The sequence below is a fragment of the Camelus bactrianus genome, chromosome 21 (genome assembly GCF_048773025.1).
Source record: "Camelus bactrianus isolate YW-2024 breed Bactrian camel chromosome 21, ASM4877302v1, whole genome shotgun sequence".
Lineage (NCBI taxonomy): Eukaryota > Metazoa > Chordata > Mammalia > Artiodactyla > Camelidae > Camelus > Camelus bactrianus.
In genome coordinates, this window is record NC_133559.1 from 22,738,953 (window position 1) to 22,765,088 (window position 26,136).

Here is a 26,136-nt window from a genome sequence, read left to right on the forward strand (position 1 = left end):
CAAAGAAAATTCTAATGTCTTTATAATGACCTAAGAAAGTTATGTAGCAAAGTGGCCTCTGTTACATTTTTCACCTCATTTCTATTTTTCTCCCCCTTGCTCACTCCTCTCCAGCCATACTGTACTTCTGGACGGTGTCAGGCTTGCTTTTACTTCAGGGCTTATGTACTGGTTATCACTCTGCCTAGATCCTCCCAGAGATATTCACATAGCTTGCTCCTTCACCTCATCTTCCTTCAAAAGTAATCTGTTTTTATTACTACTGGTATCTCTCTAACTAGACTGAAAGCTTGGTTACAGCAGTTATTTTTGTCTGTTTTGTTTTTGCTCAATAACGTATTTCCAGAGTCTGTAATACTGTCCAGAAAACAGGAGGAACTCAAAAAAGAACTATTGGTTGAATAAATTAATATTTAAAAGCACAGACCCTGTAGCCATAAAGCCTGGCTTAAAATCTCTGCTCCCTCCTCTTACTAACTATATTAACCTTGGACAACCTCCTTAACTTCTCTGTGCCCAGGTACCTCCTCAATAAAACAGAAAATTATTGTAATAGTACTTATCTCATAAGGAAGTGCTAAGACTTAAAACAGTTAATACATGTAAAGTACACTGAGCAGGGAAAGCATGGTTCAGTGGTAGAGTGCGTGCTTAGCATGCACGAGGTCCTGGGTTCAATCCCCAGTACCTCCAGTAAAAAAATAATAACAAAAATAAATAAATAAACTGAATTATCTCCCCCCTCTAAAAAAAATTTAAAAAGAAAGTACACTGAACAATGTCTATGAATAGTAAATGCAAAATAAATGTTACCTAAATACTATTATTACTTTAATTACTTCTTGAGCTATACAGTCAGTCCTCCATGTCCATATGTTCTGCATCCACAGATTCAATCAAATACAGACAGAAAATACTCAAAAGAAAAAAAGAGAAAGAAAGAAAGAAAGAAAGAAAGAAAGAAAGAAAGAAAGAAAGAAAGAAAGAAAGAAAGAAAGAAAAGGAAATTCCAGAAAGTTCCAAAAAGCAAAACAAATCTGCAGCTGCACTGGCAACTATTTACATAGTATTCACACTGTATTTAAAACTTTCTACATAGCATTTGCATTACATTAGGTTTTATAAGAACTCTAGAGATGACAAAGTATACAGGAGGATGTGCTGTATAGATCACATGCAAATACTACACCAATTTATATAAGCATCCTTGGATTCTGGTACTGGAGCAGGTTCCTGGAACCAATCTCCTATGGATACTAAGAGATGACTACACTTTAAAATTTCCTACAATGTTTAAGTTTCAATCAACTTTTTAAAACTTTCTAACATTTTTTGCCTTATATAAATACCAGTGCTTTATATTATGTCACACAAATTACTACTTTGGGGGACTATACACTTCCTTTACGTGAAAAACTGTATCCGTCTTCTACGCTTTTTTCCTTGAGTTCTATTTTGATCTGAACTTTTCTTTCCTTTGCTGTTGTTTTTGTTTTTGCTATATTCCTTACTATTCTTATATTTGCCAGGCTTAACCTCAAAAACTCCTTTATGTTCCATTCTTTTTGTCTCAATTTGTTTTAGGTCTATCTCTTCTAAAGAGTACAGCTAGAAATGAAGGGTAAGGCCTTGAGCGCAATATGTCACACTGGTTCTATCCTATGAACAACTTCTCTGTCCTCCAGCAGATGCTACGGTTGGAGTCTCCTGGGAGACCCAGACTACTTCATCCCAAGGCATGCTTTTACACTGCATACAGTGACTCACACCTTATGCAGCCTTCCTAAGTATTCTTTTTATCTTTTATAAATTCTTTTTAAGTTTTCAGTGTCAGGAGAGCAGCAGGTCAATGGGATTTCTTGTGGGTGGAGGTTGGAGAGATACTATCACACTGCTTAGTGTACCATCTCAAACCCAAAGTCTCCTTTATTATAGGAAAAAAGTAAGTGTTGCTCTAAAAATTAAAAAAAAAAAAAAAAGACTACCCTGATTTCTTTTCTTTTTCACCCAGATTCAATTTCTATTGTTTGTAGCTCAGAGAATTTGCTAGAAATTCCAAATCAATGTTATATAAATGGCAATAGTAGAAAATCTTCTCTTGTTCTTCTATGCAAAGTCTGTCAATGCCCTGCAGCCAAAGACCAATAGGAACACACCTGTAGTTGAACAAGCTTTATTTACTGCTCATTGCAGTGAAGAAGAATACAGCACACTACAGGTTAAGAGAGAGGCGTCTCAGTAAAAGGGTGTTACAAACTACTTACAGGATATAGGCTGACGATAAGTGATTTGGGAGCGGGTTCAAGGAAGTGAGGCTTTGCTCTGGATTGGTTACGATCCAAGAAGTGAGGATAATTCTGTGACTGAGTATCTTACAAAAGATTTATTAAATCTTACAGACGAACAGAAGACTACAATGAGACTAAAGTTGTAATTAGTAAAGAACCAGCAACTGCTCACATTAACCAGGACAGAGGTGTGTTTAGTTTCTGTGGCTTGCACAGTGACTTCTGTACATGCCTAGATAAGTTTATGAAGTGACCTTGTTTTTTGTTTCATTTCATCACAGTCCCAGAGTGACTTATGTCTGATGTTGATGTTTTATGAGATTATGTTTGAAAAGAGGACATCAAGGCTCAGCTGTGAATGCCAAGTCTGTTTCCAGATTCAGAGACTGCTTTTCCCATTCAAGTTCTTAAGAATGTTTCAATTTAATTCTTTAAAATTTCTCCTGATATATCCCATTACGTCTCATAAAAAATCACTAGATCTGATCCTTTCATGGCTGTTCAGAAATAGAGACAAATCAATCTACAAACTGACTATAAAAAAAGAATAGGCCAAATCCAAGCATGCATTCAAAGGTAACAGGATGTGCACAGTAGTTACACAAACTAACCATAAAATAGAGACAGTCACCTAAGTAGTGAGAAAAGAAAACCACAAACAAAAGCCATACAATCCAAAAGAATTTCTTTCCACTTTGATAAAAATAAATGCACTATCACATAAAGTGAATATACAAATGAACATGCATTAAAAAATGCCTCAATTTTTTTCCTTTTAAGAAAAAATGACATTATAAAGGATAATGTAAGAACAATTTATAAAATCAGAATAAGATATAGGGAGTAGATAACAGCACCATATCAATGTTAACTTGTTGAATTTTAAAATTATATTGTGATTACATAGGACAATATCCTTGTTTTAAAGAAATATACACTGAGGTATTTAGAGATAAAGGAACATTATGTCTGGTACCTTACTCAAACAATAAAGAAAAAAATTATATGTGTAAATATGTTAAAAAAAAAGAGATAAAATGAGAATGATAAAGCAAATGTGATTAAATGTTAACGACTGGATAATCTGCATAAAGTATACAGAGGAATTACTTTTACCATTCTAGTAACTTTTCTCTAAGTCTTAAGTTATTTCAATATAAAAAGTTAAAAAAAAAAAAAAAGTCTGGCCTCAAAGTTAGATTTCACAAATATCAGCATCCCCAAATCAGAGACAAAGAGAGTAAAAATCAAAATAATCATACAATTAATTAAAAGAAAGGTGAAGCCAGAGTCTATTTTACTCAAGCCTGTAGTTTACCTTCCACAGAAAAGCTGCATGTTTCAATATAACGATGGGTAATTCTCCAATAGATTATAACTTTCTTATCCCTGAGAGAAACAATGCCCCGATTATTCATAATTTCCTCTTACAGTATTTTCTTCCTTCTAAGGTCTAATGTTACCAGTATGTCAAAAAAAATTTGTTTAACTCATCAGTGATGAGCAAATATATCGCTGATTACACATCAAAGCTATTCAAGTCCTAATTAGTGCCACAGCATTCAAAAGAGCTGTCTTTATGGACAGGACATTCCAGTAAACTAACCTATGATTTTACAACTCAGGTGATTATATTCATGGTACCACTAGAACATACTGTTAGATACACCATTTACCTGAGAACTGCCACTGAAACCTGGAGGTTGGCTGTATTCTGTGGAATCAATAATACTACTGCAAAATGAAGAAAGAAAAATGTGATTTCAGTGTTTACATTCTTTCAGCAACAGAAAAAGTAAATCTAAAATATATCATATATAAATCCAATATTTCTAATTTCTAAGCAAAGAAAATATTTACTGCCAATGATTTAAATAGACATCAAATAAATACATATACCATAAACAACAAATTAGTAAATACTTGAAACAATTTACCCCTTCATCCCACCACCTTAAACATACCCACCATGAAAGAATGTCAAAAAGGGAAGAATCACAAGGTAGGTGTACACATAGAAGTATCTGCTTCAATTTCATTTTCAGATAGGTTAGTAAGTTGTTTGGAACTCTATTTAAGGAAAAGAGGATTTAGAGTATCGGCAAAAGGGTACAAGCATGCAATCAAAAGCTGTGGTCAACAGATTCTCTATGACACTAGATTTATGTTCCCTTGGACAAATACCTTATAACCACTCAGTTTCCTTATCTGCAAAGTGAGATGAGTGGGGACTAGGCATCTCTAGAGTCCCTTCAAGCTCCACAATGTTATGATAATCATCTCGTGTGAAAGAAAACTATCAAAGGAATGGAATAAATGGTAAAATACCAATTATCTTTGTTTCATAACCCAAAACCTATGTTCTAAATTTTTCTGCCCTTGTCAAACAATTTGCTTTCTCCATTGGTTCTATTTGGTTATATTCTCTGTGCACTCTCCTACCTACCCCTAGCAAAACCTCTAGAAGTCCAGACTGTCTTTTCTTCCTGTTAGTTCTACCTTACCATATCTATCTCACCACTTCAACACTCCTATCTCCTTTCCATCTTTAAATCCTATAAAGACTATTAACACCTGAAAATAGCATTACATATATATAAACATGATAAATCAAGTTATTTATGCTTTTAAAAATTCTTCCCTATTTCTACTATAAAAATGTTTCTATTCTTGTCTACCATAAGGAAATTTAAGCAATTGAGGGTACTAATTTAAATGGTTCTCTTTACACAAATACATACAAAATCTTTACTTTAGCACTCAAATAATCACAAAGGTTATGAGAGGCATTCTTAAGAGCACAGAGTGAGTTTTAATTTCACCCCTTAGCAGCTAAATGACTCTGGGCAAGTTATTAATCTTATTTGGCCTCTATTTTCTCCATCTATTAAATGAGTAAGTGATGTCAGAGAGGTATGAGATTTAATTGTGTTAATTTCTCAATGTAATGCCGCCAAAAAAATGGTACGTGCTCAATAAACGTTACCCTCTATTAGTAAAATTAGTAACATAAAACCTTATGTTTTAAAAAATATAACAAATCAGATGAAACTGTTCTCACAGTAGGTTTTTTTTTAAGGCAATACATATTAATAGATATTGTGTTCTAAACTGGTCCTATACTAAGACTCAATTATATAAGAAAGACCCTTCAAAGCACTCACACTACAAATTAAAGAATTAAGACAATCTTGCTATGAATTTCTTTTGATGAAATATAATCAATGTTCACCTTCCTTGCACGGAGTCATGAACTGATATGACAAGATCTCATGCTATTTTCAATATACTCTATACAGAGACTAATAAATGAGGAGATGTCATGCATTCAAAATCTCTGTGTTCCTTCTCCTAATGAAACCTAACCCCCTAGCATCTGTGTAAACATTAATAAAATTATGTAGCTGCACATTTAGATGCTAATAGATTTAGAACAGAACTATTTCTAGATATAATTATTTTACAGTGCTGTAATTTTGATTTCTTTGACTGAAAGCCTGAACAATGATACTTACATCATTGTGTATAGTGAGATAATACTACATTTCATATATATATTAAAAAAAAATACCCATCAGTTTGTTGAAAGTATTGAAATTATATGTTTTAAACGGTATTTTATTAATAATGATGGCACAGTTTGAAATTTATTTTATATAAGACCTTAATCTTATTCACTGAAAAAAAATTATTCCTGCATACATAACTGGAACAGAAGAAACCTGAAAAAATAAATCCTTATAATTCTGCTTTTTAAATGGGCATGAGTGTGTGTGTGTGTGCGTATAAAGTAACACGATCAGAAGAGAATATGAGACGGCCCTGACGGGGCTGGGTCAGCTTAGGCCTGGTGCTCTTCTACTTCTCATCTCTGATTGGCCACAATCAACAGCCGGGAGCAACAGTCACAGCTATCATTTACTGAGCATTTACCAGGCATCAGGCCCTGACCTAAGTAATTTAAACTTTATAACTCTAAGGTAGATACTATTATCATTCCCACTTCTCAAGTGAGGAAACTCAGCCACTGAGAAAGTATATACTTGGCCCAAGTTAACAAAGTTGGTCAACAGCAGAATTAGAATTCAAACCCATGCAGTCAGTCCTAGAGTTTACATTGAACTATGCTCTCCTCCCTAGGCACCTAAGAATTCTGTATCTGAAGAGTGGGGAAATCCTGGATTAGCACCACCCACTTCATGGACATAATTTAAGGAAAAAGTGAAAAAGCAGCAACCTATAAATATGAAAGGGAGTTGTCAATTATTTCAAGTAAATGTCAAATAAATCCTTTCAAGTAAGCTATAAAAATAAAGATACCAAAAAATGACAAGGGCAAGCAGAAAATTGCAAGGTAATAACCAAAACTGAGTTAGGAATAGTACACTTTACTCACGATGGGGAAAATAATATGATTTTTAAAAAAATTCCTGACGTTCTTGCTGGTGACAATGAGAAGCTCAGCTAAAAACATATGAAAACTATGTAGCTGTTAATTCAAGTTACAAAGGAAACTCACAGTTATGCAACTAGATGTCACACAACTACTCTCACTTTAAACAAACAATTTAACAACAGTATTAGCTATCATCTAGTGAGCATTTACCGTGCACCAGGCACTGATGTAAGAATTTAAAATTCGTAACTCTAAGGTAGATACTATTATCATTCCCATTTTCAAGTGAGGAAACTCAGCCACTGAGAGACTACATATTTGGCCCAAATTAACAGTCAGCCAACAGAAGAGTTACAATTCAAACCCATGCAGTCAGGTTCTAGAGTCTACACTGAACCACCATGCTATACTCCCTATCTTTCCAAAATCAAAGCATCTTTCCAAAAGTATATTCTTCCAAAAGCAAAGACCTACTTTGTAATTAAAAGACAGACTGTCAAATCAATTTCACATATAAACTATATACCTCTAGTGATTAGGAAGCCAAGAGAAAACAGTGATTGATTCTTGGTAAAAATAATAGGTAACTACTTTTAGATTGGGCTTTTACTTGAAAAAGGATGATTCATATTTATACTCTCAATGGGCACAAAATTAACTAAATTATAGAAAATTTTAATGTGTGCAAAATAAAGTGTACTGAGTATACACATGAAATTAAACTAACTGCTGTCACTGATTTGTTTTTTCAAGTATAAACATAAACAGAAAAAAATAAAACTTTGCATTTAATAAACAATATAGGGCTATAGCCAAAACCTGTTCCTTTTCAATATTCTGCATCAAAATTATTGAACTAGTTTCCCAAAAAAACATACTGAGCAGTGTATAACCTGAAAATAACCTGACTTATAAACTTTAATAGTGATTAATTAAAACCAAATATAGTTTTAATTTTTTTTAAACAGTAAAGTTTGTCACTATTTTACTGTTTTACCACAGCAGTAATCCCTATTATTCCCAGCATTACAAACATATCAAAGATAAATTACTTGTTTTCCTCAAAATAATGCTTTTCTGTCAGTTGCTTAGCGTAGAAGCACTGAAATTCAAATGAATGGTAAATCTCAGTTACTAAACAAACAAAATTCCATGGCCCCAATTTTGCAGACACCTCAAGAGATACTAAAGATCGGTCTTCATTTTCAGTTTTTCCTTTCTAATTCCCCATACCCTTTAACATCTGACACAACTATTCAAACAAATTATACAAAATCAACGCGACTAATCTGTCTGCTAACAACAGTAACGGCAGCAGCCACCATGTACTGAAAGCTTACCATGCGCCAGGTACTGCTCTCTCATTTACTTAAAGGTATTAACACATCTTCTCATTCAAGACACGTATTATTATCCTTAGTTTACAAATGATAAAACTGAGGTGTACAGAACTTAATAAACTTGCCTAAGGCCAAACTGCTAATAAGGTATGGAAATGAAATTTGAACCCAGGCAGTATAATTCCAGAATCCTTATGTAAGACTGCCAAAGTAACATGTCTTCTCTTCTTGAAGAACCACTGCGCTGCCATTTTTGAACCAAAAGTTTCTACTTATCTTCTTTTCAATGTTTTATTCTCAACTCAATTTCCAAAACTCTTTTACCTCCCAAAGTTTTACAAGCTCTAAAGTAAGGATGCCTGCTTTAAAATACTGATCATGCCACTCAGTGTGTGATGCTGGGCCTGCTTCATCTCTATGACTCAATGTCCTTATCTGTAAAATGAAAAGGATACAAAAACCCAATCACAGCATTTATTCTGAGGGCTATAAGAGATAGTACATGTAAATTACAAAACAATATCTAACACACATATGCTACGTTATTCTGACAGTTATAACTTTTGCAAATACAGTTCTCTAGGACAGTAATGATTTCTTGATTTTGATACAAAAATCCAAATGAAAATCAACATGAAATCTTTTCTTATACAATGTCTCAGAATCCTTAAAACAGACAGTACTACAATTCAGCTCATAGTATTTGTAAGAATTTCAACAAGATATTTTACAACAAATTTTACACAATAAATTTTGTATAAATAAACATTGGTGATTACAATGGCCTTTTCAGCAATATACAGTTTGGCTTTTTAAAATAGTGGGTTCAAAAAGATTATTAAAAACTTCAATTCCTAAAACCCAAAATTATGAAAATCAAATATTCTTGTAACTTTTTTGATGGTAAAACCTGACCTGAACAGATGTGATACCGTTTATCTCACTTAACTGTTAACATTCATGTTTCAGCACTGAAATATTAATGTGCTTGGTGCTGTGGAACTGCCTTCTACTCCTCCATCAGTATACATAATGTATGGCATAGGTATTGTGTTACCTTCCTGAAACTGGCGAGGGCAGGGTTGGAGGGGCAGGCAGAATAGTACATACCAAAACACATCTAACTCCAGGGGTTTCCCAGAAAGGTATGAAAACATACATAATACAAGCCTGGATTTACTTGAAGAATGCAAGAGTTGAATAATAAAAATATGATCTTTAGGAAAAAGACACAGATTCAACTGATTCTTCAAAGAACAGAAGTTATTAGAGTATTTCAGCTCTCCAGGAAAAACTTCCCCCAACATCCTTTTGTCCCATTTTAATTGTAGATGGTTAGAAAGGTCTGTAATTACATAGTGCATAGGAGGACTGTATGAATGTAATACTTATGCTGCCTTTTTAAATGTCTGTAATTTCACAACATTACTAAAGCTGAAAAAGAAAGGCAAAAGGGCAATTCATTTTAAAGTTTTCTTTATAACAAGACTTTCCTCGGGGAGAAACGTATTGCTGGCAGACGTAAAAAGCAAGTATGATGGAAAATTTCTGATGAGGTCTGAATCTAACTGCTTTACTGCCTTTGGAAGTATATAACTTGTTTGGTAGAATTAGAAAATCAGAGAATAGCAAGATAAAAAGAATAACACTGACAAGACTGATCTGCCTCCAGTGAAACTGGTCAAAGTCCCAGTTCGTCAGGCTAGTGCTGTACTTGACCACTTTATGGTCTACTACCACTTTCCAGTGAGTGGGAACAAATTACAATTTAGTTGTAATTCACAGAGGAGAAATTGTTAATTATCAGATGATACAGTTACTACAGTTCTTGAGTGTTACAAAAACCCAGTTCTTTGCAATAATCTCAGGGAAAAAAAAAATGCTTTAAAAGCAAACAAAGTAGAAGCAGCATTCCAAAAACAGTAACAAAAGATTCAAAGGTAGAGGATCTGGAAAATGGGGTAAATATGCTGGAACCTGGATAGGGGAGAGACAGTAAACAGCAGAAACAGAAAATGGCAACTGCACGTGAAATTTTACGCTTGTACTCAGTCATCCTCACATCGAAGCCAGGGTTACCATGTACAGCTTTGGTTTCCCCAGCCTCTCCAGTCCCTGAACTCCAAGAATCAAGGTACACCTATAATAATCAAAGAGCTGAAAACCTTCCTATATGACTCTAACCTGAAAGGGCAAAAGGCCATAGGCCAGAGGATCGAATCACAGTAATGTGAATGGAACCAACAGGGAATGGTTGGTAAATACCAATAATCTGCCTCCTTTCCAGAAACTTAAAATTAACTTTTCTGGCTCTCTCAAACCCAGGAACCTGACTTGAGGCATTTTTAAGACATTACAGACGGATATGTAACTTTACAGAGGAGAGAATAAAATAAATAGAAAGTTTTACCTCATCTTCCCAAAAGATGAAATAAGCTGAAGATAGTTATAAAATGTTAGTGTTGAATATTAGAGCTTTCTTTTATGAAAAAGAAAATAAGCATACTTTACAGAGAAATAAAATAAACATACTTTACCTAGAGATTCATTTTTCAATCATGTCAGTAATACAGACATAATCATTATCTACTGAATCAGTATTTACGTATTTTTAAAGTATGATTCCCCCAGGCCTGCATCTGAGTCTCTGGGACTCACCTCAGACCCAACATCAGATTTTGGGGTGGGGTTCAAAAATCTTCATGTCAAACAAGAATCCTGAGTGATACTCATGCATCCTGAAATTTGGCCTATTTATACCTCAGATTTCAGGACTGGCGTGGACTGTTAATACCTTCACCAAGCAGTGGCAATTACAGCTATAACAAGAACCCAAAGGTGTTTTTTTAAAATCCTGAAATACCAACTCATCAAATACAATTACTAAAGTTGTAAAGTTAAATGCATTTGGATTAATTCTTGGAATCAGAATTCTATTTACACCATAATTTAAGCAGAATAATTAATTTGCCAGCATAATTTATTTTCCATCATATATATATATCTCTCTCCATTATCCATGAGAGCAGAGTTCTAGGGTCTGTCATATTCACAGCTGCATCCTCAGTGCCTGAAACGGTGTTTTATACATCTCTGATACAGCCCCAAACTGGCTGAGTGACTAAAGAATTCTTCAAATATTCTAAATTTTAGAAGTTGTACTATTTCAAAAAAGATTTACATAACTTGCTGCATTTTTAATACCTATCAATTGAATGAGAAATTACAGATGTATGATGAGCACTCTCTCCATTACTGCCAAGGAAATTTGTTTTCTGTGTTTTAGCTGAAGTTGAAAATTCCGTAAGATTCCTCAACGTCCTCTATCACCTTATGGCATCAAGTTCAGCTCCTCTGCATGGTACAGGGTCAGAATTAAGGCAAGTAATCCTTAGTAGTCACAATAATAAATGCAAGTGTAGCAGAGATTTCTTAAGATCTTAAGCTCCTAACCTTGCTATGAAAGAGTGTCAGGCTGTGTATGGAGGATTTCCTATATCGTTACAATTCCCCTCCTGGATAAAGGGAAATAAATTTTATATAAAAACTCTTTAGGTTTATGTAGAAGATTTGTTTAAAATACATAATAAATTAGGGATAAATCTGTAAGAATTAAGGTTAGATTTGAGCATAAAAACATTTAAATTTCTACATTAAAAAAATTATCTTTCCAAGTAAAATAAAGCAGTTGAACCAATAGTAACTGCCAAAAAGTACGGAAAACTTAAGCATTAATATGTGAGGAAGTCATTAATACTGCTCTGTTTATGGGTCATAATCCAGCTAAAGACCCAATATGCAAGAATACAGAAGATGGATCCATTTTCATCCACTGTACCAAAGAACGACCGCTAACCCACCCTCTCTCCACCACACACACATATATATATTTTTTAATGACGGGGGGGGAGGGGACACAGTATAATTGCATAGAGTCATGTGGGTCACTCAAAGCGGAATTTCTTAACCTAGTCCAGGAGCCATTATGCACCACCAAATTCCTGGAATTATATTAGTTTACTCAGTCAAATTATAAAATAAATAAATTCACAAGATATTGACTCACTACTCAATGTATATATTCTTAATAATAATTAAATAATCCTAGCATCTATAAAGTGATCCCTTGCTTTTTTCCCTTCTATTATAACAACATTTTGATTCATCTGGACTTTTGTCAGAAATGACAGAAACATAAATGAAAGGTTGTCTCAAAAATATCTGATAGAGTAGTTAAATAAAAGCAAAAGCATCTTATATAATAGTCTTACCTATATATTTTATTTTTAAGAATCTCTCTTCTATGCCACAGAAAACTTTAATAAGCAATTCACAATTTAAATTGATGCATATGTCTTTCTAAAATGAATTAAATTTATGATCAATAGCAAGTCTTTTATTGGTAAAGCATTTTAAAAATTAGAGATTCTGGAATAATTTTGTTTATTATTTGTATCTATATTACATTTCTTTTCTAATGTATCACAGGAAAACAAAAATTCTTCTGAAAATTTAACTCCATTAACTATCTCGACCACATTAAAGCATATTCACCCCCAAGCAGATAGAGAAGATTCAACTAATACATTATCTTTAAATCAAGTTCTTTGAAGTTTCAAAAACACAGAAGTAAGAGACTAATAACTGACAATTCTGAAATATTTGCTTAATTTAGAGACAAATATAAAAGCAATTCTGAGACAATTATTTGAGTCAGAAATCGTATCAATGAGATGCACTTAAAAAATTATAAGCAAAGCTAGGGGTAATAAATGGCTCTGAAGACTTAAAATCTAAGTTTTAGAGTTTTGATTTTTTGGTCAAAGAATGTTTAAATTGAAACAAAATCATCACTGTCGTTGTCAAGAAGATCTGGCTAAAATATTTCATTACTTAAATACAGTTTGAGCTAAAAAGTTAAAAATGCCTCATATATTAATAATCTTCCAGAAGAATGGATCAGGCTATACACGCTCCTAATCATACTCTCAGGTAAAAAAAAAAAAAATGCATTTGGCAACGGGTGAAAAGCACTGTGTTTGCCTACCACTCTCTAATTTACTCATAATCTGACACATACAGCTATCCAACAATAAAGTATAAACAGCAGTTTATCCTATGAACTGTGGGGACTTTCTTCCTCAGAATCTGAAGAATGAAAAAAGCCCTGAAGGTAGCAATCTTTGGGTCTGAACTAATTCTAACATGAGAAATTTGCAATGAATGAAGGCTTAGAAGTGTTTAAAAACTGTTTTAACTGATTTTATCAAGGAAATAATCACACACTCACCCCTCAACCACACCCCAATGAAGTCTGGCTGACAGTTTTTTAAAGATTGTATTAGTTTACTTATTAAGGATACTAGAAGTCATGCTTCAATCAAAATTTCACAACTATGGAAAGTAAATGACATTCTAGGTTAAGTATGCATTTATTCAAAAACCTATTTTAAGTCCTATTATGTATAAGTGCTCATATAAAAATATAGGAGTGTAAGAAAAACCCAACATTCACAGGATTACAGTGCAGCATGGGAAATCCACACAAACTAGTACACTCAGTACAGAGCAGAATCAAAATAAATAGGAATCTTTAAAAAAAAAAAAAGTAGTTAATTCTATCTCTCCAAAATTTTTTTTTTAATGGAACTGGTATATCAAAAAAGAATAGAGAAAAACTCACCCCTCAGTTACATTCTTGCGGGGAATGAGTGGGGGAGGAAGCTACTTAAGAAAGGAACCCAGGAGGAATTTTTAGACAAAAGGAATAATAAAAGCTAAGGTACCCTAACTTCCTGTTTGGGGAGGGTTAAATTCAATTTTAAAGCATGAAAATAGGAGGCAGGGTACAGATGATTATGGAAGGTCATGCGAAAGAGTTAGATCTAAACCGATTCTGATGCAATGGAAAGCCAGTGAAGGATTTTTAGCAGGTAAAGATACATGATCAGATTTCTCACAATACACAATAGGAGGACAGTTAAAAGACCACATTGGTAGACTTCATATGATATTCAGGGTCTAAACAAGGCAGCAGGAAGAGAATAGACAGGATATGACAATTATAGCTAGTCATGGTATATAGTAGACATCGTATATATCCTGGAGAGGGGGTATAGTTGTATGTCTTTTGTTTTTATTTTCACTAAAGATATAAATCTAACCATAAACCCAAATCTGTGTAAGGGGTTTAATAACCTTATAAAAAGCCCTCACTATAGGAAAATAATGAATTCACAAAAAGCCTTTTTTAAAGTAAACCACTTAAAAAAAGAGACCAAATCATTACAGTGAGGAATAAAAATAAAAACTGTCCAGCATTTAAATAATGAAGCTAATAATTATGAGGGAAAAGTTATGATTGCAACTACATGCTATTTCTTAAAATTAAAGCAAACTCAAATATTGATAGTGTATAATATTCTTGCCACTTTTTTCAATCTCACATCTTAATCTTAAGAGTCATTTCCCAAAAGTATTTAAGGCTACATCATTTTTCCCAAGTGTTTCTCTCAAACTTTGAGTGGTAATCAAATTACTCATTTTAAGAAAATACCAGAACACTTTTGAAGAAAATATCATGTTTGCCTACTATTTGCCCATCTTCAACTGTTAACCAGTCTAACTCTGCCAGAATCTCATTTGACAACAGTTTTGCATATGATTTCAGCAATTCTCCAACAAAGTTTTCAAAAATATCATGAAATTCTGTGTCTTTTATCAGATCTGCTACTTTATTTTAGAATACAACCACTTCTCATCTCTTTCACCAGTAAAATCTTAACTCAAGCCACCATTTCCTCTCGTTTGGACTCTTGCAGTGTCCCCAGCTTCCCTCCCCGCTTCCAATGGCAAGGGCTTGGGAGGGATACAGGAAGTCTCTTTATTCTCTATCCTCTACACGGGAACCTCAGTAAATATTTCAAAATCTAAAACAGATCCTTCTCAAAACTCTCCGATGACTTTCTATCACATTTTCACTCCACTTGACTCATGTGTCAGCCCCCTAGTACATCCAGTTTCCTTCCTAAGATACTACTTATGTGTTACGTACCACCACTACTACATTGTATATCTGCTTATTTAGCATCTCCCCCAACCTCCAGACATATCCTAAAGGTAAGCCCCATAAGGGCAGGGACTTTTCCAGCTAGATTCAACAGCTAGTACACCAGAGGCATTCAATGGAAAGAGCCAATTAAATGAATGTAATACTATATTGTCAACATGTTATTAAAAGCCATCAGTGAGGGATTAACAAAGACCTGCACACAAAAGATAGAAAGAAATGCTGCTACTAAACAGAGTGATATGACAATGAGAATTTTCAGTTTACTAGAGAAAATTTCATGATATGACAACTTTTACTTGCCTGCATGCACTCATATCGTAAATATTTCATTGACAAAGATCCCACGTACATCAGGAAGCAGAGGCTAAACTTAAAGACAACATCCCACACACTGAGTCATTCCAGAGTGTTTTAAAGAAAATAAAATATGGAGGAAAACAAGCTGAATTACAGAGCTAAAGTGATCCCAGAATCACCTAGAACTCACGAGGATTCTCCATAAAATGGTTAGTGAAAAATGTCAAACATCCCAGGAATGTTCTTTAACGAGAATATTCCTTGTGCCCCATTCTCCACATATCGTACCAAACTAGACCCAAAATAGCTTTGCTGAACTGACACAGATTCTGAAGGGTAGTGTAATCTCTCGTACTGTCATTGGACTGCCTGATAATCCATGTGTTACCCTAAAACTATCTGCCTGAAAAGCTTCCACAGGGCCATTACTCTAAATGGATTAGCAAGTTAAAAACATGTAAAATTGCACTTGCTTTGAACACAACAAAAAAGTTCAAACTCAAATTTTAGGTAGTATTTTATCACACAGAACTTCAGAGCTAAAAGGGACCACAAACACTCATTATATTCCACAAATACTGAGAGAGGTCAGTCACTACTGCTGCTCTGAAACCTAGGGAAATAGTCACAAGCAAGACAAATACAGCTCTTGCTCTAATCGAGCATATAGAAGGGAAGGCTCAATTAATCATGGGGAGTCATAAAGAAAACATGAGGGATATCTAACGCCCTCATCTTAAATCTGGGGAAAGTGATCAGCCCAAGGAAATTCAAGGGTTAGCGGAAAGGCCAAAGGTCTTACTTTATCAAATTTTTCCTAATACTAGCACTTCGTCTTCTCAAATTATAGATTTTTAATGTCATCTGACTTTAATTTACAAGGTATTTAGAGCTGCCATTATTTTAAGAAATCCACTAAACTTCTAATCCAACAGTGAATTCACTGTATTATAATATTCTACTAACTTTTGGCATGAAAATTCAAAGCATTAAGGAAACAGATGGGCCATCTGAATCTCATTTCCAGATCACGACCAAAAGTAATTTCCCAGGGGTTTTGTGCATTACATGGAAAAGGTTCCCAAGGACTAGTACCATATGTGCACTTTGTAACATAAATCCTAAGCAATTACAAGTTTCAAGTTTTGTACCTGTGTGATGGAGAAGGAGCTTCAAACTGAGGCACCGTGCTGTCCTCACTGACAGGAGAGTATAGGCCACTCATTTCCTGGAAGTACAATTATCCGAGTTACAGACATGCCAAATAGGAGACGTATAAATCAAAAGGAGTCATGGCACTCCTTCCCATTCCCAGGTTTCATCAGTCCCTTTTCATCTCAACATCCAAGTTTCTCAAAGCTTCCTCTCTCCCCATGGAGTGCAAAAGTAAGGATATGTAAAAGTTAAGAGACAAGCCTTTTCTATGGAACACATTCTTAAAGAACTAGAAACTCTTTAGTAACTATCCTTCATCACTAATGAAGCCACCAATCGCAGGAAAAGACAAATGTAAATATTTCAAATAAGATGTACAGTACACTCTGTGAACAGAAAACTAGCTAAGCGTGAACCCAGGTGAGAATCTACTGATACTTATTAAGATAAATATGACAGCATGGCAATTGGATCATTATGTTCAACTCACTATGCACACAAAAATAGGATAGGTCAGTCTCTAAAAAGTATTTTCTGCAAACATTAAGAAAAGTAACACTTTTGATTCAAATATTAGCTTTGTTTACTAATGGCTTAAACATTTGATCATAAACTCAGAGGAAAAGGCCTCCCACTGAACTATTATTGCATAAATTATGCCCCTGGATCATACAAACAACCTGGCCTCCTGTGTTATATACTACATTTTGATCAATGGAAAAACAGCAAATTTTAAAATGCCACTAAAGATACCTAATCAGGTAGAATTATTTTGGCTATTCCAAGCTCAATTCAATCATACAGCCAAGCAAGGGCCATTAGTATAGTAGTAAAAAGGTGCGAATGCCACATGGGTACTGAACTTCCACAAAATAGCAAACTCAGTATCATTTAGGATGTCCTACATACAGCAAAAGAAAATTATAACACATGTGAATAATTTAAAATACACATTAAATTTAAATAAGGCTGAAGAAAATAACCTCACAACATAGTCATCTATAAGCCTCCCTAAGATCTCCCATGGATTTCTATAAGTAAACTGTATTATGCTATAAATTCCCAGATTACTGGTAATCTGTCATCATATCTTTTTTAACAATTAATCCTATAACAGTAGATATGTAAAGACTTATTTACTTAATAAAAGGATGGAATTATGATATATTTTAATGGTAATAACTGAGTTTTGTGGGAGTTGATTTAAATTAACATGATGGCAAACCAAGAAAATGATTTTTTTTCTATCTACCCAAGAATAATTATGGCAATAAAACACTGTGAAAACAAATTTAGAATACATTTTATCATAAAGAAAGTGTTCAGAATGCTTCTTCTACAAAAATGCATTCTCAATTAAAATTAAAGTAACATCTGTTACTTTCTATATAACGGAGACCAACCTCAAGTTTAATGCAGCAGTTTAAAGGAAAAGCAACAATTGCTTGAAACTGAAAAAATCACTAGAGATGTGAGAAATTCTTGGTATCTTACTTCTACTCTTTTGATATCCTCTTCCAAAACACTTAATTCCTTCTGGATCTGCTCCAGTTGCTGTAGATTAAAGAGAGAGAAAGTGAGAAAAAAACAAGTCTAGACCAAATCACACTGGTATCACCGCATTCATACAATAACTTCACGTTTGGAAAATGATTTCTAGGAAACTGAGCACTAATGGTAAACTGTAGGGGTAAAATACTGTAGACAAAAAGTGCTGGAAGTTCCTATGTTAAAAAGTAAACATAAAGACTTAATATTTAAGAAAACACAACGTTATACTTTCTTCAATACAAAAAGGATTGACTTTATAATAAATATATTAAAGATGAACAACAATGACAACATGACTTAATAAAAATAGAAGACATCCAAAATTTCAAATTACCTCATTTAATTGTGAGCAATTAATGTCAGCATGTCAGCTGTTAACCCCATTTTAAAAATTTAAATTAGTCTCAGACTAATTTCTACCACCTAAAAGTAATCACATGTTAGCCTCTTAATCATTTTTAAAAACATATTTAAGATAATGTTTTATCTTTGATATCTTATCTACTGTACCATAACCTTTTCTCATATCATTAAAATGCAAACATTTTAACTGTTGCATCACATTCAACAATATATTTAATCATTCCCCTCTCAACAGAGATTTGTTTGCAAACTATCGTAAGTAATTCTGGAATATATGACTCTATATTTCAAATTACATATGAGTCTGCATTTCAAATTTTATTGAGATTATTAAAAATAAAATTATTCAATCAAAAAATAGGAAATCTTTACTACAGAAAACAAAACTGCTTTCCAGAAACATCAAATTGAAATTTCTATCATCATTATACATAAGTGGCTATCTTAATTTAATCCAAATACATTGAGCCAATTTTTAAAATGTAAACTAACGATAATAAATGCTTATGTAATACCTATCGCCAGATGTAAAAGAGGAATTATCACGTAGGAAAATGAGGCACAGAAGGGCTAAGAGACTTGCCCAAGACCACTGAGCAAGTACATGGCGGAACTGAAGCTGAAATCAAGGCAGCCTTCTTGTTCCAGAGTTCATGCTGCTAACTACTGTGCTTTACTACTTCTTAAAAACAGCACCTTGTCATTCAACTTTCATTTCTGTAATGACCATAGGGGTGAACAGATTTTAAAGTAACTTTCTTCTGAGGCAATACATAATTGTTGATAATATGTTTATTCAAATATTTACCAATCCTAAGTATTCTGCAAAGCACTGTGAAGAGGGGGATTTAGAAAACTCTAGGCCTTTAGCTCGTGGAGCTCAGTCTAGGGACATGGCAAACAAGTAAACTAATCGTTGAAACAGCAGAAGCAGCATTATGATGATGGTATGTACAGAGGATTAAAGGAACATAGATTGCACCTAACCTAGACAGATAACTTGGAGAGAGGGGAGAGGCAACTGGATAACTGAAACAGGATCTGAAATTAAATAAAATGCTGAACCTCAAAGGGCTAACAGAATTTTGCCAGGTGGAAAATAGTAGGAAAAGACAGAATAAGCAGGGCAAATAATAATTTATACAAAGGCTTAAAAACTATGAGAAAGGGAAAAATAAACCTGAAGTTATGACAATGAATGAAATCACCCAATGTCAACCAGTATAGTCAGAAGAGATGAAAACAAAAACTGGGTGGTAGGAAACATCAATGGTTAAGAGGGAGGCAAAGGAAGAAGGAGCAGCTTTGTGTTAACTAACACTAAGGGCAAGGTGGTAGACACACAACCAGGAGAAAAGACAGCATAGTACCACAGAAACCAGGGGGGGACGGCAGTGCAAAACAAAGTGATTAGCATAATCAAATTCTTTCAATTCTTCCATCTAGTTTACTAAACTTTACTCCACCCTAAAACTGCTCACACAATGCTCCTACCTTAACTGAACACTTGCTCTCCCTCAAAGAAAGACATAGTTTGTCTTGGAACTCTTGCAAATAAAAGCTGTTCAAGTGATACATTCTCTCATGCCTCAGACTAGGTGAGGACTTACCATTCTACTGCATTTAATGGCCATTCCCCCAAATTAGTCTTCTCTAACATAAAAACCACTCTAGGAGTTGGTGGTTATAGCTCAGTGGTAGAGCGTGTGCTTGGCATGCACAGGTCCTGGGTTCAATCCCCAGTGCTTCCATTAAAAGTTAAAAATAAATAAATAATAAATACAAATATAAATAAATATATGTTAAAAAAAAAAAAACACAAAACACTCTAGTCTGGCTCAATCCAAGCAGCCAAATCACTGACTACTGATCTTAGCCATCTATGAATATCCCAGTTACTGCCTACCATCACTGAAGCTTTCTGCCTTTTGGTCCATGGCCATTTAATTTAGCAGAGCATCCCATAGTCATCCTTTAACCTTTTCCATTTAATTATCTTGCAATGCTCCACCACTGAAATCCTTATTTAAACAAATGCTGAGGGGATCTTTAGTACGATGGTTTTAAAAATACATTTAAAAAGAAGGATGAAAGGAAACATCTAAAGTATCAAAATCCAGAGTAGCCAGTATCACTTGTATGATATATAACACATAATTAAGATCAAATTAACAATTTCCATTCCACTTTTGCAACTGAAGTACCAGTAAAAAAATATTCCAGTATCGCCTGAAATGCTGAAATATTAAAAGCTAATGCCAGGGGGTTGGGTATAGCTTAAGGTATGCTCGGGTTCAATCCCCAGTACCTCCTCTGAAAATAAATAAGTAAGTAAACCTAATTATCCCCCCTAAAATAAATAAATAGATAAGATACATAGTGCAACATATTTAAAAAAAAAAAAAGGAAAAAAAAGCTAATGCCCTACTCTCTGAAGATAACATTCGCTCCTTCTAGTGCCCCAAAGCTTTTGATGGATAATACATCTATTACTATATATGAAGGCTGCCATATATAAGGTGAACGATACAAAACTGCCAACGTTCAAAAAATTTCTACTTCCAAAAACAGCAATTTCATATGGTTCCATTCAAAATAAAACAACTAAGGTAAGAGTGCTGCCCTAGTAAACATATAAGTAGAGTGTAAAACAAAACGATGTAACCTACCTATCTGTGAAAAAGTCTGAAAAGATGTCAAGACAAGAAGACTTTCAAAAAGAAATTTGGAGAATGGAAACAGTTTAGAGAGCACATATTAAACGAGGTATTTACATTTCATGATGAGATTCTGAAAAAGTTTGAAGCTCTATATTATTAAGGAATTTGATACTGTGATTTATAATAAGAAACACATAGTCAGTCTTCATTCTGGCTCCAGGTCACACTCCTAAAACCCTTGATGGGGTTTTCTGTATGCTAATGACCTGACTGGTGGCTAGGGGCTTCAGTAGCGCCTCCAGAGGAAGGCTGGCTGGCAGGGAAACCAATCATGAGATTAGAGGGTTGGAACTTTCACCCCACTCCCGGCAACATCCAAGGAAGGGCGAGGGACTGGAGACTGAGTTGAATCAACAATGGCCAATCAATCATGCTCATTAATAGCCTCCATAAACAAATCCTAATTTAAGGGTATCATAGGGCTTCTGGGTTGGTGAACATGTAGGCTGGTGAGCACAGGGAGATGCTCGGAGAGTGGCACACGTGGAGAGGACATGGATGGAAGCTCTGTGCCCCTTCCCACATACCTTGCCACATGCATCTCTTCTATCTGCCTGTGCCTGAGTTGTATACTTTTACGATTAACTGGTTATCAAGTAAGTAATTTGTTACCCTAAGTGATGGGGTCCATTCTAACAAATTATCGAACCCAAGGAGGAGGTCATCGAAACCTCTAATTTATATTCAGTCAATTAGAAGCACAAGAGATTTCTTGGACTTGGCAATTGTCACCTGAAGTGGCAGCTCAGTCTTGTGGGACTGAGCCCTTAACCAGTGGGGACTGGGGCTAACTCCAGGTAGATAGTGTCAGAATTGAACTGAACTGAATGTAGGATACCTAGTTGATGTCCACAAAGAACTGGAGAGTTACTTGGTGTGGGAAACCACCTACTGTCTGGTGGCCAGAAGTATGGAGAGTAGTGATGAATGAAAGAAATGAGTGTTTTCCTTTCAGACATCAATGCAAACATTTAAAAGAAGGAGAAAGAATTGGGCTAAATTCACTCTGCAAACATGTTTCATAAATCAGAGAGGCAGAATCTAGAATAAAAGTGTAAATCAGAGTCAAAGAATATTTTGGAGATACATAAAGGAAGTCCACAAAGCTGAACTGCCATTATCTGAATGAAAAATCGATCATAAATTGGTAATGATAGCAAACAAACCCCTAGATGAAATCTGCCTTAACACTATCACGAGTTTGCAGGCTACTGAAAATACTAGGTATGCAGGATGGAGAGATGCTACTTGAGAGCACAGTCCTAAGACATCAACAGCAAGCCCTCTCTTAACACAGCGCACTGTGCCAAACCCACAGAAAATCAAAGAGACATTTTAAATTTAAAAAGTGAAGGAAAGTCTCAGAATCCCATTAGACTAAAATGCAAAAGAATTCAAAAATAGAGTCCCCTTTTACTGACATCAGCTTTGGTGCAGGTAGGTATCATTGGCACTCACTTATCTGACCTTCATTCATGATTTGATAAAAATATGCTAAAGTATTAAACTTAGTATTTGAACTTTATTTTATAGAGCTAATAAAATTAGAATAAGTTATAGGTGCCAAGACTTCTTCAATTATATGACATTCAAAACTGAACAAAAGAATACTGATATACTTTCAGAAAAAAAAGCTGGTTTAAAGAAAGAGGAGCAAAATTAACATATGTATATAAAAATAATAAGATACCACTGTACACCTATTAGAGAATCCAAAATCCTGAACACTGACAACACCAAAGCTGAGGAAGATGTGTAGCAACTGGAACTCTCATTTATTCCTGGTAGGAATGAAAAATGGTAGAGCCACTCTGGAAGACAGTTTTGGCAGTTTAAGATAGTCTGGCAGTTTCTTCAAAAATTAAACATATTCTTACCATACAACCCAGTAATCACACTCCTTGATATTTACCCAAAGGAGTTAAAAACTTAGGTTCCAAAAAAACACATTGATAGCAGCTTTATTCATAATTGCCAACACTTGAAACAACCAAGATGGCCTTCAGAAAATGAATGAATAAATAGTAATACGTCCAAAAAATGGGATATTATTCAGTGCTAAGAAGAAATGAGCTTCCAAGCTAAGAAAAGACATAGAAGAAACTTAAATGCATATTACTAAGTAAAAAAAAAAAAAAGCCAACCTGAAAGGTTACATACTATATGATTCCAATTCTACAACATTCTGGAAAAGGTAAAATATGGAGACAGTAAAAAATCATGGTTGCCAAGGGTTAGAGATAGGGGAAGAAAGAAAGGTGGAGCACAAAGGAGGTTTTGGGCAGTGAAAATACTCTGTATGATACTATAATGATAGATATATGTCATTATATATTTCTCCAAACCTATAGATGTACAAAAACCCTATAGTAAACTATGAAATTTAGGTGATTATGATGTGACAGTATAGGTTCATGAACTATAACAAATGTACCCTCTGGTGAGGGATGTTGGTAATGGAGAAGGCTATGAACTTGTGAGGGCATTTTCAATTTTTCTGTGAACCTAAAACTGCTCTAAGAAACAAAATCCATTTTATATATACATATATGGAGAGAGAGAGAGAGAGACTTATTCTAAGAGAGTTACTACCAAAAGCAAAACAAATTTAATCATACGAAGTGCAAACTAAAGCCTTACCATCCATACCACCACCCACAAACACACACATACTGGTTCCTGTAATGGCAGGCTTGACTATAAGGCTTCATTCAGCCCCCCTACGAGAATTTTGTTTTTTGTTTTTTAGGTTGAGAAGAAAATATAAAACAAGCTAGACCAAAAAAAAAAAAAAATTGGACTACAGGGGGCATATTAAGACGGCTTATTCAAAAGCAACTGTAAATAGACATCAACACTGTTAATAGACTATGATAAGTTACAAATATATAATACGTAAAGCAACCCATAAAAACCAATGCAAAGAGAGGTACTCAAAAACATAAATAAGTCAAAATGAAACTCACCTCAAATAAGTGATATTACAAAGAAACAAAGACTCAGTAAGGATGCAGAAAGCCTCATTACACATTTAACAAACTTTACGCCACACCACGCAATTGCAGAAAACATTCTTTTTAAGAAAAAATATTTCAGAATTTAATTAACTACGAGGTGATAGTGCCAATACATTTTTTAAAAAACACTAAATATTTTCTGATAACAGTGTAATTGTAACAGACATCTATAACAAAAAGAACAAGAAAATCCCCACATCCAAGCAATAAGTTTATCTATAAATAACCCACATGTCTAGGAAAAACTATAATGAAAATTAGAAACTATTGTGAACTAAGGAATAACAACAAAATACCACACCAAAATTTAAGATGCACCTAAAGGAAAACTTACAGCCTCAAATGCCTAGATTAGAAAAAACAATCTGCCTAATAATACATATATCCAAGTTAACAAATTAGAAAAGAAACACAAAATAAAACCAAAGAAAGTAGAAGAATGGAAATTGGAACTATAAAGAGAATAATTAATAAAATGGAAAACAAAAATAAAGAACATAAACAAAGCTGAAAGTTGGTACCTAGATAAGACTCATAAAATTGATACATTCCTGGCAAGAACTGATCAAGAAAAAAAGAGAAAAGAAAAATGCACAGCACCAATAAGCAGATTCAAGAATGAAAGACATCACTAAAAAAATCTGAGGGCATTAAAAACTTAGTATTAAGATCAATCTTATACCAATAAATTTGAAAATTTAGATGAAATGGACAACTCCTGGAAAAAATATAGTATGTCAAAAGTGGTATCTAAAACAAAAATCTGAATACGCAGTAACTGAAATACTAGTTTCAACTTTCTGCAAACAACAGGTCCAGAAAACTTCTCCAGCAAAACCCTTAAACATTCAGCAAAGAAACAAACCTTCCTAGATTACACAAATTCTTCTAGAAAACAGAATAAGGGGGTACATTCCCCAAATTGTTTGAAAAAATTAACAATCTTTATAATGAAAGTGGACATGATCAGTGTAAAAAAAAAAAAAGATTACAGAACAGTCTCACTAATGAGCACAAATGCAATATTGAGGCAAGTAAGTAAAGCAAACAACCTTCCTGTTGGGATTTCTAGAATGAAGAACATTCTGTAATAAAACTAAGATACTCCTGGGCAAATCAGAAAGGTTTGCCGTCCTAGGTGCAAAGCTGGGTTAATGTTAAACCAATATAGTCACCCAGTTTAACATAATGGAAAAAAAAACAAAAACATATCATCTCAGATGCACAAAAACTTTGGAGAATACTCAAACCCCACTCATGATTTAAAAAAAAAAATCCTCTTAGGAAACTGAGAATAGAAACTTAGTTCCTTGATAAAACAATACCTACCAAAAACCTACAGAAAACATCATACCTAATGGTGACACGTCGAAAGCTTTCACTTTGAGATCAGCACCAAGACTAGGATGCCCCGCTATCACCACTTCTATTCATCATTGAACCGGATGTCCTAGCCAGCAGAGTAAGACAAGAAAAATAAATAAAAGATATAAGGATCACAAAGAAAGAAACTAAACTGCTATTATTTGCAGATGATGATGTGTACACAGAAAACATAAAATAATCTACAAATAAATTGTTAGAATTAATGAGTTTAACAAGATTGCTGTATACAAAAAAAAAAGTATGTGTAAAAACCAACCATATTTCTGTCAGCAACAAATAGAAAGAAACTGAAATTAAAGACACAGACATCATTTACAATAGCATAAAAATGACTGAAGACCTAAGAACAAATCTAAAATAAAGATGTATAAGAATAATAGCTTGAAAAATATCACAACTTTGAAGGACATTCTTAAGGACCGAAACATACAGAGAAATACCACGTTCAAGGGCTAGAATACTCAATATTGTAAAGATACAGTCTCCCAAATTGATCTAAAGAGTCAAAGTAATCCCAACAAAAATCACAGCCAGTGTACTATGGAAATGTA

At 34.1% G+C, this 26,136-nt stretch overlaps 1 protein-coding gene across 4 annotated transcripts in view; it reads right to left on the reverse strand.

Moving 5' to 3' along the window:
• The window catches only part of COP1 (COP1 E3 ubiquitin ligase), a 165,225-nt gene that overhangs the window by 101,423 nt on the left and 37,666 nt on the right, over positions 1-26,136 (reverse strand). For all 4 annotated transcript variants that reach the window (XM_074349831.1, XM_074349829.1, XM_074349830.1 and 1 more), the window contains 3 exons: positions 18,043-18,102; positions 16,545-16,621; positions 3,965-4,022 (listed from right to left, as the gene is read on the reverse strand). In XM_074349831.1, the coding sequence (XP_074205932.1) occupies positions 3,965-4,022; positions 16,545-16,621; positions 18,043-18,102 (195 nt within the window). The remainder of the gene's footprint in view (positions 1-3,964; positions 4,023-16,544; positions 16,622-18,042; positions 18,103-26,136) is intronic.